Consider the following 17,277-nt stretch of genomic DNA (forward strand, 5'->3'; position numbering starts at 1 on the left):
ACTGCTACGACCTCCTTGAAGCAAGACTTGACACAAAATAAATGAGGGAATTGCACAAAGCTTGAGCCAAAACGATTCCTGTTAAATGAACTTTCCCTGTGCCTGGATTACCTATTAAATAAAATTTTCATGACTTATTGAAGTCTGCTATTTTTCAAAAACTAAAATAGTTCCCAATGCAATTTTAGAAGTGATTGTTAATGAATTCTTTAATTTGAGAATTTTTTTTACCTTAAAAATATTCATTAATTGCATTCAAATTTTTTTTTACAAATATTAAATATTTTGATGATTTACTTTGGAACAATCAGTTCCAAACTTCTTGTTGATTGCCAAATTGATATTTCTCAGATTTTTTTTCTTGCCCGTCAAATGATGGTTGTTGCTGGCCATAACACATAACGAACTCTGGCTGCCATTTGATATCAGCATAAAATTGTTGAGACGATTTTTGATTCTGGATAGCTCTAATTTCTTGGTTCTCGATCAATATATACCATTTTGTTCATATCATTTTGTTCATACCATTTTTTTTTTTCAATTCCATTTTGTTCATGTTTGAACTTAAGCTCTTTTTTCTCCCTTAACATTGGCCCGTCGGTTCTACGGAGAGATATATGCAAGGAGAACACCAATGAAGTAACCCCATCTTCATGATTGCGGGTATTAGCCAGCCGAGAATTCGGAATCCTTGCATTTCTGTTGACATTTTCAACAATTTCTTCAACCTAGAAGAAAAGACAAATAGTTGAACCTAAGGGTTCAATCTTAAAAGCTTTTTCTCGTAAGATCGAATTTTTCTCGCTTAAACATTTTTGTTGTGTCAAAAATCTTCAGGCTGGAAACAAAAATTTAAAACAAACTGAAATTTCTCAAATTCTAAAGCTTACTCTATCTTTGATGTTTAGTTCGTTCAGACCAGGATGGCTCAACGTTACAATCATCGTTTCGTGGGCTACGAAGTCTGTCGTTGTCTGGGTTGAAACGAAGTCTACGACTTCCTGAGCCATTTCCTGAAACTCATCGCATGTCATCGTTAGCCGGAGACACCAATATTTGTTCGAGTCCGATACCAGACATGCACATGAGCTGGTTCCAGTATGCGAATCACAAAAAGTTCCAGAGCAAACCGAATCAAGTGTTGCACAGGAAATCAGACGCAGGCTGTGCTTGATGATGAAGTAGACATAATGCGGCTTCTCCAGATTTGCTGGGGGCAGCACTGCTCGAGGATCCAAAGGAATAACTACGGGAACTATTGGATGAGAAATAGAAACAACAATGTTGTCGCCCAGAAAGGATCGCACCTGACGATTGACAATTGCAACTTCGCATCCTGGTCGTATCAAATTGGAGAAGCGCAGGGTGGTGGTCGACTCGGATGTGGTTGTGCTAAATATTAAAATCACGTCCAATTGACCGGGTACACCGAAAATAACAAAAAGATCGCAAGACGGTATTTCCTTCATCGTTATCCCGCCCGTCTTTTTGATCGGTAGTCAGGTTCGGACTTTTTGGTTGCCCGTGCCGCTGTGTAGCACAATTCCTCGAATGTCCTCTAAAAAGGTCCATTTTTGAGTATTTGAAAAATTGGTTTTCTGTCTTTTGTCACTTTGTGAAAAAAAAGCAAATCTTGCCAAGTTTTTCAAATCAAGAATTTGTTTCACACTTTGCCTGCATTTATAAAGTTTTGCATGAAAAAATTAAAAGAAACAATTTTACACAAAACTAAAAACTATCTTGGTTTTATGATTGCAGCTCATAGTTTTTCGCATTTTCATTTCATCAAAATGCTGAAATGATTGACCTTTGCTGAGGTGAAACCTTTTGCGACATTTTTACGAGCATCGCTCGCGATCATAAAAACAATCCAGACAACCAGTAAGGGTACTTTAAATTGCAAACTTTTGAAAATAGCCCAACCCACACTGCACTTTTGATCTGTATTCCAGATTTGTTGACTAGTTTTATTACTCATATTATTTAGTTTAACCTTGCGAAAAAGTGGTTGATTTCCAAGACGTCGAACAAAATATCACCATCGAACGCACCGTTTGAAACAAAAAATAAGTTTTAGATTAATTATCAACAATATTCTCATCGTCTGTTAAAAAGTGCAAGCCAACGAAAAAATTTAATACAATGAAATTGTTACGACTATTAAATTCTCATAAGTGAATTACATTATTTGTCTTGCTCGCAATCATTGTTTGTCTTGCTCGTTGTTTACTTCTTTTGTAGTCGTAATTGAATTTGTAAGAGCTTCATTTGCTAATGACTCGGCTTCGGTATTTCTGGCGGCAATTTTGAAAAATCGAGGTATATGCTCACCTCTTAACTGCTACGACCTCCTTGAAGCAAGACTTGACACAAAATAAATGAGGGAATTGCACAAAGCTTGAGCCAAAACGATTCCTGTTAAATGAACTTTCCCTGTGCCTGGATTACCTATTAAATAAAATTTTCATGACTTATTGAAATCTGCTGTTTTTTCAAAAACTATAATAGTTCCCAATGCAATTTTAGAAGTGATTGTTAATGAATTCTTTAATTTGAGAATTTTTTTACCTTAAAAAAATATTCATTAATTGCATTCAAAAATTTTTTTTTTACAAATATTATTTATTTTGATGATTTACTTTGGAACAATCAGTTCCAAACTTCTTGTTGGTTGCCAAATTGATGTTTCTCAGATTTTTTTCTTGCCCGTCAATTGATGGTTGTTGCTGGCCATAACACATAACGAACTCTGGCTGCCATTAAGTTTTCAAATCGAAGGGATTTAACGTGAAGTTATGAAATACCAAATCGCTGAATTAGAGAAAATTGTTTATTTGCTTAATCTAAATCTTAAACTATGTGTGCTCAAACTCTGAAGAACGGGAAAATCATGAAACTTATCCCGAGTTGAAGACGCCTAACCGCAATATTTGAATATATCGTTTTAAACAACTCATTATCTAGAATACAACAAATCTACAAATACACAAATACAACCATTACACTTATTCGTCGGTTGTTTTCCTCAAGTTTACAGCAACAAAGTGTCCAAGGATGGCCCATTGCTCCCGATTGAGGCCATCAAATGATTCTAGCGTCATGATGGGGGGCGGCCCTGAGCACGCTCAGCCAGAGAACGAATATCGGCCCGAACATCAACCCCAACCGACCGTGTCTTTCGCTTTGAAGCGACGTCATCAGTTATATCTGCATTCCGTTTCAGCTCAACTGAAACAATAAAGTAGCATATAATGTCAAGAAGAAAGACCCTGGATTCAAAGTTGGCTCTTTCTTTGCTACGCGCCCCTAAGGCGCCCGATGATAATTGTGATATGGGCAATCATTCAATAAAGTATGCTTTAATGCCGTACGTAGGAACATTCCAAACAGCTGATGTCCAGAAATGTGCTAGTGATTTCAACTTGAATACGGACGATTTTGTTGTTTCTATTCCGAAATTGTCACAACAAATGACTGAAGTGACAAGTGAAGAAGCGTTAATCAAATTGTTTTCGAAAGCGATAAGAATTGAGAGTTTTCAATGTGCGTATGAGATGCCCAATGCATACGTGTTGAAACTTTACGAACAGTTTGGCTCCTCTGCCCAATGCAACGTAGCTCTTCCTGGGAATGAAAAAATATGCTCTTCGTGATATTCATGAGAGGACCGTGAGCGAGTTTGCTGATATTTCTGAGCGCAGAGTGATAATAAATGTGAAACCATTCAAGTTGATTTGTTTATTATTGATAGCTTAAGTGATCACGTAAACTGAAATTTATCTTCAACCTATTCTGCTCCCCGAGCTTGTAAAATATTATATTCTGCTGAATGTAAAAGGGCGTTGGCAAAAATGTGACCTCGAGAAAATGGTCTTAGTTTAGTAAAAGGAACAGGAATGATTGCTCGGTCTTTTAACGTATCTTGTTTTTCTTAGTAATTAATTGAGTGCGCTAGAAGTTCTCACCTTTAATTATAGCTATTTTCAATCAGATTGTTGTTAAACGTTATAGTGGACTGTACTCATATTGAGCAAAACCACCTGCTGATTCTCATTGAAAATCAATAAGATCATCTAGTCCCAAAAATAAGTGAGTGCTAGGATTTGCGGTAACCGGTGTTGAAGGTCATGAAGATAATTTTTTGCTGAGTACAGACCGTATTTGCGGTGAACAGCAAAATTGTTCGTAACGTAGGCGCAATCTTAATTTTGCTTATTGAGCCATTTGAAATGACATCTTTTTTGGATTTTAGTTCAACAGCTGGAATAGCAAAATGAATATACTATGAATAGATGGCAAGAGTCCACTCTTAAAATGTTAGTGATTCCTTCTCCCGTAATCCACCCTTTGTGATTTGATGAGTGTTTTGCATCCATCTGTATCATGATTGCATCCATCTGTAACTTGGTTGAGTTAGTCTCCTCTTGCAAAATGATACAAATTGAGGTAAATCCTTGATTTGGGATTGCTGTCCTCACTCGGTTTCGGAGCTTTTAATATTTTAATTGAAAGAAGTCGGTGATCGAATCATATTAATCGAATTCATACTATACTAAATTCTTTTTTTTTAGAATTGGGTTTGATAAGGCCTGAAATGGGGTGAGCAAAATTTGATGAGTATTTTGCATCCATCTGTATCTTGATTGCATCCATCTGTAACTTGGTTGAGTTAGTCTCCTCTTGCAAAATGATACAAATTGAGGTAAATCCTTGATTTGGGATTGCTGTCCTCACTCGGTTTCGGAGCTTTTAATATTTTAATTGAAAGAAGTCGGTGATCGAATCATATTAATCGAATTCACCCTATACCAAATTCTTTTTTTTAGAATTGGGTTTGATAAGGACTGAAATGGGGTGAGCGAGATAAGTTTGGGTATCTACTTGTTACGATTATTTTAACCTTCTTGGTTAAATTTTCGAACTCTAATATCACTATTTGATTGCCAATTTTCTTGATCGTAGCGTTGTTCAGCAACTTGCTCAGTTTCTCGTTTTTGTTCAATTTTGGTGCTCAGCAAAAGTATCAGATCTTTGGTGACTAAAATGGAATGCGGTTTGTGCAATATCTCTTCGACAATGGGATTCTTTTATACTTTTTGTTATAGCGGATGCCATAATTGCTTCGATTAGAATTTTGATGAATTGAATTGTTCAAAAATTTTGTTTTGGTTATTTCCCAATTGACCATTTTGGTAAGGGGCATTTTTAGAGAAATCGCTTCGTCTTTGATTGTTGAAATAAATCAGTCTCGAATGAAACTTTTCGATCATTTTTAGTAGTTAGTTTCTTTCGCAATTTATTTCTTTTATTCTAAGTTTGCTTCAAGATAAAGATTGTCCACTGATTCCCTAAAGCTCACGGAATCGAGTATTGATTGTTCGTCCCTTGATATCAGGATTACATCGTTGAGGCGATGTTTGATACATGATAGCGCTAATTTTTTGGTTCTCGATCAATATATATCATTTTGTTCATACCATTTTGCCAATACAATTGTGTTCATGTTAGAACTTAACCTCTTTTTGATGCCTTAATACTGGCTCGTCAGGTCTAAGGAGAGATATGTGCAAGGAGAACACCAATGAAGTAGCCACATCTTCATGATTGCGGGTTTTAGCCAGCGGAGAATTCGGAATCCTTGCATTCTGTTGACATTTTCAACAAGTTCTTCAACCTAGAAGAAAAGACAAATAGTTGAACCTGGAGTTCAATCTTAAAACTTTTTTCTCGTAATTTTTCTCGCTTAAACTTTTTGTTGTGTCGAAAATCTGTAGGCTGGAAACAAAAATTAAAAACAAACTGAAATTTCTCAAATTCTAAAGCTTACTCTATCTTTGATGTCTAGGGCGTTCAGACACGGATGGCTCAAAGTTACAATCATCGTTTCGTGGGCTACGAAGTCTGTCGTTATCTGAGTTGAAACGAAGTCTACGAATTCCTTAGCCATTTCCTGAAACTCATCGCATGTCATCGTTAGCCGGAGACACCAATATTTTTTCGAGTCCGATAGCAGACATGCACATGAGCTAGTTCCAGTTTGCGAATCACAAAAAGTTCCAGAGCAAACCTAATCAAGTGGTACACAGGAAATCAGACACAGGCTGTGCTTGATGATGAAGTAGACATAATGCGGCTTCTCCAGATTTGCTGGGGGCAGCACTGCTCGAGGATCCAAAGGAATAACTACGGGAACTATTGGATGAGAAATAGAAACAACAATGTTGTCGCCCAGAAAGGATCGCACCTGACGATTGACAATTGCAACTTCGCATCCTGGTCGTATCAAATTGGAGAAGCGCAGGGTGGTGGTCGACTCGGATGTGGTTGTGCTAAATATTAAAATCACGTCCAATTGACCCGGTACACCGAAAATAACAAAACGATCGCAAGACGGTATTTCCTTCATCGTTCCCCCGCCCGTCTTTTTGTTCGGCTGCCAGGTTCGGACTTTTTGATTGTCCTTGCTGCTGTGTAGCACAATTCCTCGAATGTAGTATCTTCTCGGCTTAGGCGTATTTAGGTCGCCGAGTTGGGTAAACGTTAGTTCATTAAAACGTGGTAACATGTCTTGGCAACCTTGCACCAACATATGGGATGGGAAATTCGCCATGTTCTCTATAAACGTCCAATTTTGAGTCTTTGAAAAAATGGTTTTCTGTCTTTGGTCACTTTGTGAAAAAAAAAACAAATCATGCCAAATTTTTCAAATCAACAATTTGTTTCACACTTTGCCTAATTTATATAGTTCTGCATGAAAAAGTTAGCAACAAATTTACATAAAATTAATGTTATCTTAAATTTATGATTCCAGCACTTGGTTTTTCGCATTTTCATTTCATCTAAGTTCTGAAATGATTGACCTTTGCTGAGGTGAAACCTTTTGCGACATTTTTACGATCATCGCTCGCGATCATAAAAACAATCCAGACAACCAGTAAGGGTACTTTAAATTGCAAACTTTTGAAAATAGCCCAACCCAAACTGCACTTTTGATCTGTATTCCAGATTTGTTGACTAATTTTATTACTCACATTGTTTAGTTTAACCGTGCGAAACAATGGTTGACTTCCTAGGCGTCGAACGTAATAACACCATCGAACGCACCGTTTAAAACAAAAAATAATTTTTAGATTTATTATCAACAATATTCTCATCGTCTGTTAAAAGTGCAAGCCAGTGGAAAAATATAAAACAATGAAACTGCTACGACTAGTAAATTCTCATTAAGTATCCAGTGAAATTAGAAAATTTGTCTTGCTCGCAATCACTACGAAATCCCTGTAACTGTTCATAAATGATTTTGCGTCCAATTATCAACAAAATTACAGTTGTTTGAAATTATTGCTACGATCTCAGGATTATCATCAGGAGGATGTATTGGCCGCTTTTCAAGCAATGTCAACGACCTTTGTCCTATTGGATCCACCATTCTACTAAAATGTCGTAGAAATGAAAATTGAATGTGAAAAGGAAACAGGCTTCAAAATGTTACATCCAGATTTATTCGGGATTTGACAGCAATCAACGTTGGCTATAATCTTGATTCCTGTCAAACTCTAAAGAAGAGGAACATCACGAAATGCATCAAGAGTTGAAGATAGACGCCTAACCTCAACATCTGAATAGATCGTTCCAAACAACTCATTATCTAGAATACAACAAATTGATACTAGCCACATTCGGTATATTTTATAGTTACTTTCAAAGGGTGACGTTATCATCCTTCGAAGAGGTGAAGTCAGGGAAGTGAGTGTCTACGACACCCATCACAAGACGACTTCCACTCACGCACACAATGTTGAATTAAAGATCACGGCAGTAATTTGCTCCAACAGCAAAAAACGGACACGTTAACAAAGCCGGTGACTGCCTACAGCCAGTGAATGATTACATCAGTGTGTGATACTATTTTTTTCCGGTATTTGCCTCTACACGTCACAAGTAACGTGGATCAGAAATGAAAAAAAAAACAGCTAGTTAAACTAAAACTTTCAAACTGTCGATGCCTAACTTAAGTTTTATGAGTGCTCATATTGAAAACAGTCGCATGAAATTATCCACGAGAACCGCCTTAGCTTATCCAGAAATCCAACCCGATTTCAAAAAAATGTGGAAGCATTAAAAAGCTGTAGGAAAACTGTCCTTGTATTTAGACCAGCGATAAGACAATTTTTTTAACCGCAACTGCAAATCGGAACAATATCCAAAAATTCAAACGCTAATAACCCCCTTAACCCTCAGAGAGCACGCATACGAAGTCTGCTCACTAGGAGATGTCAACTTTACTGAAATCTCAAAAAATGCCCGAAACCCCTTGTATTAAGATCAGATCGAAGGGAGATAGATCAGATCAGAGATAGAAGTTTTCAAATCGATGGGAATTAACGTAAATTTACGAAATACCAAAACTCTGAGTTAGAGAAAATTATTTATTTGCTCAATCTAAAGCTGAAACTATGTTTGCTCAAACTCTGAAGAACGGGAAAATCATGAAACTTATCCCGAGTTGAAGACGCCTAACCGCAATATCTGAATATATCGTTTTAAACAACTCATTATCTAGAATACAACAAATCTACAAATACACAAATACAACCATTACACTTATTCGTCGGTTGTTTTCCTCAAGTTTACAGCAACAAAGTGTCCAAGGATGGCCCATTGCTCCCGATTGAGGCCATCAAATGATTCTAGCGTCATGATGGGGGGCGGCCCTGAGCACGCTCAGCCAGAGAACGAATATCGGCCCGAACATCAACCCCAACCGACCGTGTCTTTCGCTTTGAAGCGACGTCATCAGTTATATCTGCATTCCGTTTCAGCTCAACTGAAACAATAAAGTAGCATATAATGTCAAGAAGAAAGACCCTGGATTCAAAGTTGGATCTTTCGTTGCTACGCGCCCCTAAGGCGCCCGATGATAATTGTGATATGGGCAATCATTCAATAAAGTATGCTTTAATGCCGTACGTAGGAACATTCCCAACAGCTGATGTCCAGAAATGTGCTAATGATTTCAACTTGAATACGGACGATTTTGTTGTTTCTATTCCGAAATTGTCGCCACAAATGACCGAGGTGACAAGTGAAGAAGCGTTAATCAAATTGTTTTCGAAAGCGATTAGAATTGAGAGTTTTCAATGTGCGTATGAGATGCCCAATGCATACGTGTTGAAACTTTCCGAACAGTTTGGCGCCTCTGCCCAATGCAACGTAGCTCTTTCTTCTCTCCTGGGAATGAAAAAATATGCTCTTTGTGATATTCTTGAGAGGCCCGTGAGCGAGTTTGCTGATATTTTTGAGCGCGGAGTGATAATAAATGTGAAACCATTCAAGTTGAATTGTATATTATTGATAGCTTAAGTAATCGCGTAAACTGAAATTTATCTTCAACCTATTCTGCTCCCCGAGCTTGTAAAATATTATATTCTGCTGAATGTAAAAGGGCGTTAGCAAAAATGTGACCGCGAGAAAATGGTCGTAGTTTAGTAAAAGGAACAGGAATGATTGCTCGGTCTTATAACGTATCTGGTTTTTCTTAGTAATTAATTGAATGCGCTTGAAGTTCTCACCTTTAATTATAGCTTTTTTCAATCTGATTGTTGTTAAACGATATAGTGGACTGTACTCATATTGAGCAAAACCACCTGCTGATTGTCATTGAAAATCAATAAGATCATCTAGTCCCAAAAATAAGTTAGTGGTAGGATTTGCGGTAACCGGTGTTGAAGGTCATGAAGATCAAATATTTGCTGAGTACAGACCGTATTTGCGCTGAACAGCAAAAATGTTGGTAACATAGGCGCATTCTTAATTTTGCTTATTGAGCCATTTGAAATGACATCTTTTTTGGATTTAAGTTCATCAGCTGGAATAGCAAAATGGATATACTATGAATAGATGGCAACAGTCCACTCTTAAAAAGTTAGTGTTTCCTTCTCCCGTAATCCACCCTTTGTGATTTGATGAGTATTTTGCATCCATCTGTATCATGATTGCATCCATCTGTGACTTGGTTGAGTTAGTCTCCTGTTGCAAAATGATACAAATTGAGGTAAATCCTTGATTTGAGAGTGCTGTCCTCACTCGGTTTCGGAGCTTTTAATAATTTAATTGAAAGAATTGGTGATCGAATCATATTAATTGAATTCATCCTATACCAAGTTCCTTTTTTAGAATTGGGTTTGATAAGGCCTGAAATGGGGTGAGCGAGATCTGTTTGGGTATCTACTTGTTACGATTATTATAACCTTCTTGGTTAAATTGTCGAACTAATATCACTATTTGATTGCCAATTTTCTCGGTCGTAGCGTTGTTCAGCAACTTGCTCAGTTTCTCGTATTTGTTCAATTTTGGTGCTCAGCAAAAGTATCAGATCTTTGGTGAATAAAATGGAATGCGGTTTGTGCATTATCTCTTCGACAATGGGATTCTCTTATACTTGTTGTTATAGCGGATGCCATAATTACTTCGATTAGAATTTGGGATGAATTGAATTGTTCAAAAATTTTGTTTTGGTTATTTCCTAATTGACCATTTTGGTAGGAGGCATTTTTAGAGAAATCGCTTCGTCTCTGATTGTTGAAATAAATCAGTCTCGAATGAAACTTTTTGATCATTTTTAGTAGTTAGTTTATTTCGCAATTTATTTCTTTTATTCTAAGTTTGCTTCAAGATAAAGATTGTCCCCTCATTCCGCAAAGCTCACGGAATCGAGTATTGATTGTTTGTCCCTTGATATCAGGGTTACATCGTTGAGACGATTTTGATACATGATAGCTCTAACTTTTTGGTTCTCGATCAATATATACCATTTTTTTCATACCATTTTGTCAATACCATTTTGTTCATGTTAGAACTTACCTCTTTTTGCTGCCTTAACATCGGCCCGTCAGGTCTAAGGAGAGATATGTGAAAGGAGAACACCAATGAAGTAGCCCCATCTTCATGGTTGCGGGTTTTAGCCAGCCGAGAATTCGGAATCCTTGCATTCTGTGGACATTTTCAACAATTTCTTCAACCTAGAAGAAAAGACAAATAGTTCAACCTGGAGTTCAATCTTGAAATCTTTTTCTCGTAAGACCAAGTTTTTCTCGCTTCAACTTTTTGTTGTATCAAAAATGTTAAGTCTGGAAACAAAAATAAAAGCAAGCTGAAATTTCTCAAATTCTAAAGCTTACTCTATCTTTGATGTCTAGGGCGTTCAGACCCGGATGGCTCAACGTTACAATCATCGTTTCGTGGAATACGAAGTCTGTCGTTGTCTAAGTTGAAACGAAGTCTACGACTTCCTTAGCCATATCCTGAATCTCATCGCATGTCATCGTTAGCCGGAGACACCAATATTTTTTCGAGTCCGATAGCAGACTTGCACATGAGCTGATTCCAGTTTGCGAATCACAAAAAGTTCCAGAGCAAACCTAATCAAGTGGTACACAAAAAATCAGACGCAGGCTGTGCGTGATGATGTTGAAGTAGGCATAATGCGGCTTCTCCAGATTTGCTGGGGGCAGCACTGCTCGAGGATCCAAAGGAATAACTACGGGAACTATTGGATAAGAAATAGAAACAACAATGTTGTCGCCCAGAAAGGATCGCACCTGACGATTGACAATTGCAACTTCGCATCCTGGTCGTATCAAATTGGAGAAGCGCAGGGTGGTCTTCGACTTGAATGTGGTTGTGCTAAATAACAAAATCACGTCCAATTGACCCGGTACACCGAAAATAACAAAACGATAGCAAGACGGTATTTCAATCATCGTTCCCCCGCCCGTCTTTTTGTTCGGATGCCAGGTTCGGAATTTTTGATTGCCCTTGCTGCTGTGTAGCACAATTCCTTGAATGTAGTATCTTCTCGGCTTAGGCGTATTTAGGTCGCCGAGTTGGGTAAAAGTTAGTTCATTAAAACGTGGTAACTTGTCTTGGCAACCTTTCACCAACATATGGGATGGGAAATACGCCATGTCTTCTATAAAGGTCCAATTTTGAGTCTTTGAAAAAATGGTTTTTTGTCTTTTGTCACTTTGTGAAAAAAAAACAAATCATGCCAAATTTTTCAAATCAACAGTTTGTTTCACACTTTGCCTGATTTATATAGTTCTGCATGAATAAGTTAGAATAAGTTTCTTAGTTTTATGATTCCAGCACTTGGTTTTTTGCATTTTCATTTCATCAAAATGCTGAAATGATTGACCTTTGCTGAGGTGAAACCTTTTGCGACATTTTTACGATCATCGCTCGCGATCATAAAAACAATCCAGACAACCAGTAAGGGTACTTTAAATTGCAAACTTTTGAAAATAGCCCAACCCAAACTGCACTTTTGATCTGTATTCCAGATTTGTTGACTAATTTTATTACTCACATTGTTTAGTTTAACCGTGCGAAACAATGGTTGACTTCCTAGGCGTCGAACGTAATAACACCATCGAACGCACCGTTTAAAACAAAAAATAATTTTTAGATTTATTATCAACAATATTCTCATCGTCTGTTAAAAGTGCAAGCCAACGAAAAAATATAATACAATGAAACTGCTACGACTAATAAATTCTCATTAAGTATCCAGTGAAGTTAGAAAATTCGTCTTGCTCGCAATCACTACGAAATCCCTGTAACTGTTCATAAATGATTTTGCGTCCAATTATCAACAAAATTACAGTTGTTTGAAATTATTGCTACGATCTCAGGATTATCATCAGGAGGATGTATTGGCCGCTTTTCAAGCAATGTCAACGACCTTTGTCCTATTGGATCCACCATTCTACTAAAATGTCGTAGAAATGAAAATTGAATGTGAAAAGGAAACTACAGGCTTCAAAAATGTTACATCCAGATATATTCGGGAGTTGACAGCAATCAACGTTGGCTATGATCATGGTTCCTCTCAAACTCTAAAGAAGTGGAACATCACGAAATGCATCCCGAGTTGAAGATAGACGCCTAACCGCAACATCTGAATATATCGTTCCAAACAACTCATTATCTAGAATACAACAAATTGACAATAGCCACATTCGGTATATTTTATAGTTACTTACAAAGGGTGATGTTATCATCCTTCGAAGAGCTGAAGTCAGGGAAGTGAGTGTCTACGACACCCATCACAAGACGACTTCCACTCACGCACACAATGTTGAATTAAAGATCACGACAGTAATTTGCTCAATCAGCAAAAAACGGGCACGTTAACAAAGCCGGTGACTGACTACAGCCAGTGAAAGATTTCATCAGTGTGTGATATTTTTTTTGTTCCGATATTTGTCTCTACACGTCACAAGTACCGTGGATTAGAAATTAAAAAAAAAAACAGCTAGTTAAACTAAAATTTTCAAACTGTCGATGCCTAACTTAAGTTTTATTAGTGCTCATATTGAAAACAGTCGCATGAAATCATCCACGAGAACCGCCTTAGCTTATCCAGAAATCCAACCCGATTTCAAAAAATGTGGAAGCATAAAAAAGCTGTAGGAAAACTGTCCTTGTATTTAGACCAGCGATAAGACAATTTCTTTAACCGCAACTGCAAATCGGAACAATATCCAAAAGTTCAAACGCTAATAACCCCCTTAACCCTCAGAGAGCACGCATACGAAGTCTGCTCACCAGGAGATGTCAACTTTACTGAAATCTCAAAAAATGCCCGAAACCCCCTTGTATTAAGATCAGGGGTAACAGATTTGTTGTACCCGCAAACGCAAAACGAAACAAAATCCAAAATTCCAACGCGGATCACCTTCATAGCCCTTATAGGGAACGTGTACAAAGTCGACTAAATAGGAGGTCACAACCTCACTTGAAGCGACAAGTAAGAAAACAATTACGGACTTAAGTACGGCAGCTTATATATACAACCAAGCTCTCATTACAATGCGCCCAAGACATATGAAGAAAAACAAATAATGAGTGAGCGAAACAATTTTGTCGGTCAAATAAAATTGTGATACAACTATAATCACCTGTTTATACACATCAACTTCTAAATCATCGACCCTAGTCTTTAAATTGAGGAGCCCCTTTGGTTGTCTTCCACCTCTCAATTCCTACAGGCAGAAGGATGATCGCAACAGTCAGCCACGTGAGATTTAACCTCAGCTCTAATAGACACTCCATTAGGGAACCAGTTGATACGTAGTGGGCCTCCAGTCGTCTGCCAAGTCTCCCGGGTTGCACAAAAAAAAACAGATTTCACTTCCACAGATATAGAGGATTATCAGACTGACAAGAGTTTTGTCATAATCGGTGGGAAAACGAGCAAAGTTTTCACCTTCGGTGACCATAAGGTACACGAACGCCTGCTTGGAAACCGGAGCTTTTACAAGAGCCCGGATGTTGAGGAAATTACGGACTACCATTGCATCTTTTGTAAGGAGACCCATATGAGTCTTCCAATGGACCAAAATGAGAAGTCAGCTCATTGAAATTTCGCAAAGTACGGCCTGCATAAACCAGTCTATTTTGCAAGCCCTGCAAATACATCATAATGAATCTTAATTAATAAAGTCAAACTTTAAATCAGACCCTCTCAACTTACTCGACGGTTGTTGTCCTCAAGTTCTACAGCAACAAAGTGTCGAAAGATGGCCCATTTTTCCCGATTGAGGCCATCAAATGATTATAGCGTCATGATGGGGGCGGCCCTTAGCAAACTCAGTCAGAGAACGAATTTCGGCCCGACCATCAACCCCAACCGACCGTGTCTTTCGCTTTGAAGCGACGTTTTCAGATATATCTGCATTCCGTTTTCGATTTCGATTTGATTGAAATTATAAAGAAAGAAATCTGGTAGTTTTCAGCTCGCTTATAAAGAGTAATTTTTGCGTTTCAGCAATTTCGGTAAAATCCTTTTTTTTCGTTAGCAATGAAATTTCAACATCTCGTGAACGGCCAGGCCAGCATGTAATGATTTTTAGGTTTCGCTGCTATTTAACCTAAAGGATAAAAAAATTATTGGAAAAAATTGAAAAGCAAGTTTTGCAGTTTCAACTGAAATAGAAATCGGTTTCAATCAGAAGTTCTCTCGTAATCTGATGCATTAGAACTTGAAGATATGGCAATAAATGTACTGATCAAGGCTAAACGATAAATAAAGTTTTCTGCAAAACGGTGAGGATACTTGATTTTAATTTTGTATAGAAAAATTACATATGATTTGAGTATCATAATTTTGTAGTTTAGTAATTATTTGTAACTATCGAAATGTGGTGTCAATAGACTAATTAACGTGTTGTTTCAGGCTCAGTAGTTTTTTTAAGTTGTAGTTTGTTATTTCTTGAACTTAAATACAAGATTCAATTCAATTTAATTCAATTCAATTTAATAGCTAAGCCAAAAAGTTTGCCTCTTAATGAGTTTGTTTTTCTGGGCATTGAAATGAAATTAAACGGTTGATATCAGCGCCACATGCTTTAAATTCGCTACCGGTTGTTTTTTTTCAGAAACAACCCTCATTTTCTAAGCGAAATCATTTATCGTGGTGATGGATATTGCGTCGTTCATTACTGTCTACGTGGACATTTTGTGAAAAAAAACTGTTTTTTTTTTCGCTTGAGGGAGAAGTTGGATGATGACAATTATATGCTGCATCTAATAGACAATTCGTGCAAGGCTTTCCTGACGGGATAGTCTGAATGATTTAAGTGTGGAGACATTTTAAATTAGAATGTTGATTGTATAACTTCAGATCCTTGGTTGCAGTATGGCACGTAGGTATGACTCACGCACCACCATTTTCTCACCTGAGGGTCGTCTGTACCAAGTGGAGTATGCGATAGAGACAGTGAACCACTCGGGAACCTGTCTGGGAATCCTAGCTAATGACGGAATCATTTTGGCCTGTGAGAACAGAAACACAAACCCTCTCCTGGACAATCTGTTCAACAGCGAGAAGATTTATAGAATTAGTGATCATCTCATCTGCTCCTTCGCTGGGCTGACATCAGACGCAAATGTTCTTTTGACAGAGCTGAGACTAATTGCTCAAAGGTCATTGCTTAGTTGTTATCATAAATATACTGTTACTCTTTAAATCATCTTACTTGTTATCAAGGAAACAAAAAAAAAACATTTTTGGGTAGCTTATGTTCATTTTTAAGCAAATTTCATACTGATGCTTCATATTCATGAGAGTTTGTAATTGTGAAGCGTCAGCTCCAAAAATGCAATACAAGCTTTATTTCACGGTACCCATTTTTGGCCGATCGACTCTGAAACTTTTTAAAAATGGTCAAAAACGGCATTTCTGCTGTGCAAAATTTTTCAAAAACGACGACAAAAAAGGCCGATGTTTTTTGGTCTGATTTGACGTTATTTTGCATTGACAGGTATCAGCTTCAGTTCCAGGAGCCAGTGCCGGTGGAACAGTTGATCAAGCCCATGTGTGACGTGAAGCAGGCCTTCACCCAGTTTGGAGGCAAGCGTCCCTTCGGAGTGTCCATTCTGTACATGGGATGGGACAAACACCTCGGATACCAGTTGTACCAGAGCGACCCCAGTGGCAATTATGGAGGCTGGAAAGCGACTTGCATCGGAAATAACTCACAGAGGTACACGCTTAAAAATACTGGAAAAGTAGTCTGGAATGTTGGAAAAATGTTGAAGTACTCTGGAATGTTGGAAAATTCTAGTTGAAAGTGAAGCAATGATTGAATTGTTTGAACCGTCACAGTTTCGATTAAATTCTAGCGGTACTAGCAAATTAGATATGTATTTTTTTTGTTTCAGTGCCATCTCAATTATGAAGCAGGATTACAAAGAAGGCGAGATGACATTAGCAGATGCCAAACAGCTGGCAGTCAAGATATTCAGCAAAACTCTGGACCTGGCCCAACTCACCTCAGACAAGATGGAGTTAGCCCAGCTGACCAAGGACGAGGAGGGAAATATTGTATCAAAAGTGTTGCCAAAATCCGAAGTGGATCAACTAATTAAAGTTTACGAAGCGAAACGAGACGCGGAAGAGAAAGAAAAGAAAGATGCCGCGGGGTCCTCGAAATAGATTTTTGGATGATGTAGCGGAAAATTTTTGATGGAATGGGGTTTGAGTGAGATGCTGATTATTGTGAAATGAGGTAGATGAATATGACATGTGACTTGAATTGCACTTTAGATAAATTTATTGTCATAATTTCCTTATGAACCTGTTGCAATTAAAGTGCTTTGTTTCAATTTAATTATGAACACAATTACTTTTGCTGATTCAAAGCTTCAATGCCTGTAAGGGTCTTCGAGGTTAAAAGAATTGTTGAAAAATGTATTCTATTTTCTTTCAGTCTT

General features: G+C 37.6%; 2 protein-coding genes across 2 annotated transcripts in view; both read left to right on the forward strand.

Moving 5' to 3' along the window:
- LOC134857222 (asparaginyl-tRNA synthetase-like) overlaps nt 1-17,277 on the forward strand; it is a 50,067-nt gene that overhangs the window by 9,695 nt on the left and 23,095 nt on the right. The gene's annotated exons all lie outside the window — the stretch shown is intronic.
- On the forward strand, nt 8,851-16,999 carry LOC134845194 (proteasome subunit alpha type-4-like). Its single transcript, XM_063862124.1, has 4 exons — nt 8,851-9,276; nt 15,686-15,987; nt 16,326-16,547; nt 16,726-16,999. Exons 1-4 carry the CDS (start codon nt 8,851-8,853, stop codon nt 16,997-16,999), a joined length of 1,224 nt encoding a protein of 407 aa, XP_063718194.1.

Source organism: Symsagittifera roscoffensis, chromosome 1 (genome assembly GCF_963678635.1).
Source record: "Symsagittifera roscoffensis chromosome 1, txSymRosc1.1, whole genome shotgun sequence".
NCBI classification, from domain to species: domain Eukaryota; kingdom Metazoa; phylum Xenacoelomorpha; order Acoela; family Convolutidae; genus Symsagittifera; species Symsagittifera roscoffensis.

Excerpts from the sequence above, each read along its gene's own strand:
- LOC134845194 (XM_063862124.1), top strand. The coding sequence starts at position 8,851 with ATGTCAAGAAGAAAGACCCTGGATTCAAAGTTGGATCTTTCGTTGCTA. Across the intron at positions 15,988-16,325 it reads CTGAGACTAATTGCTCAAAG|GTATCAGCTTCAGTTCCAGG; the intron begins GTCATTGCTTAG and ends TTGCATTGACAG. Across the intron at positions 16,548-16,725 it reads ATCGGAAATAACTCACAGAG|TGCCATCTCAATTATGAAGC; the intron begins GTACACGCTTAA and ends TTTTTGTTTCAG.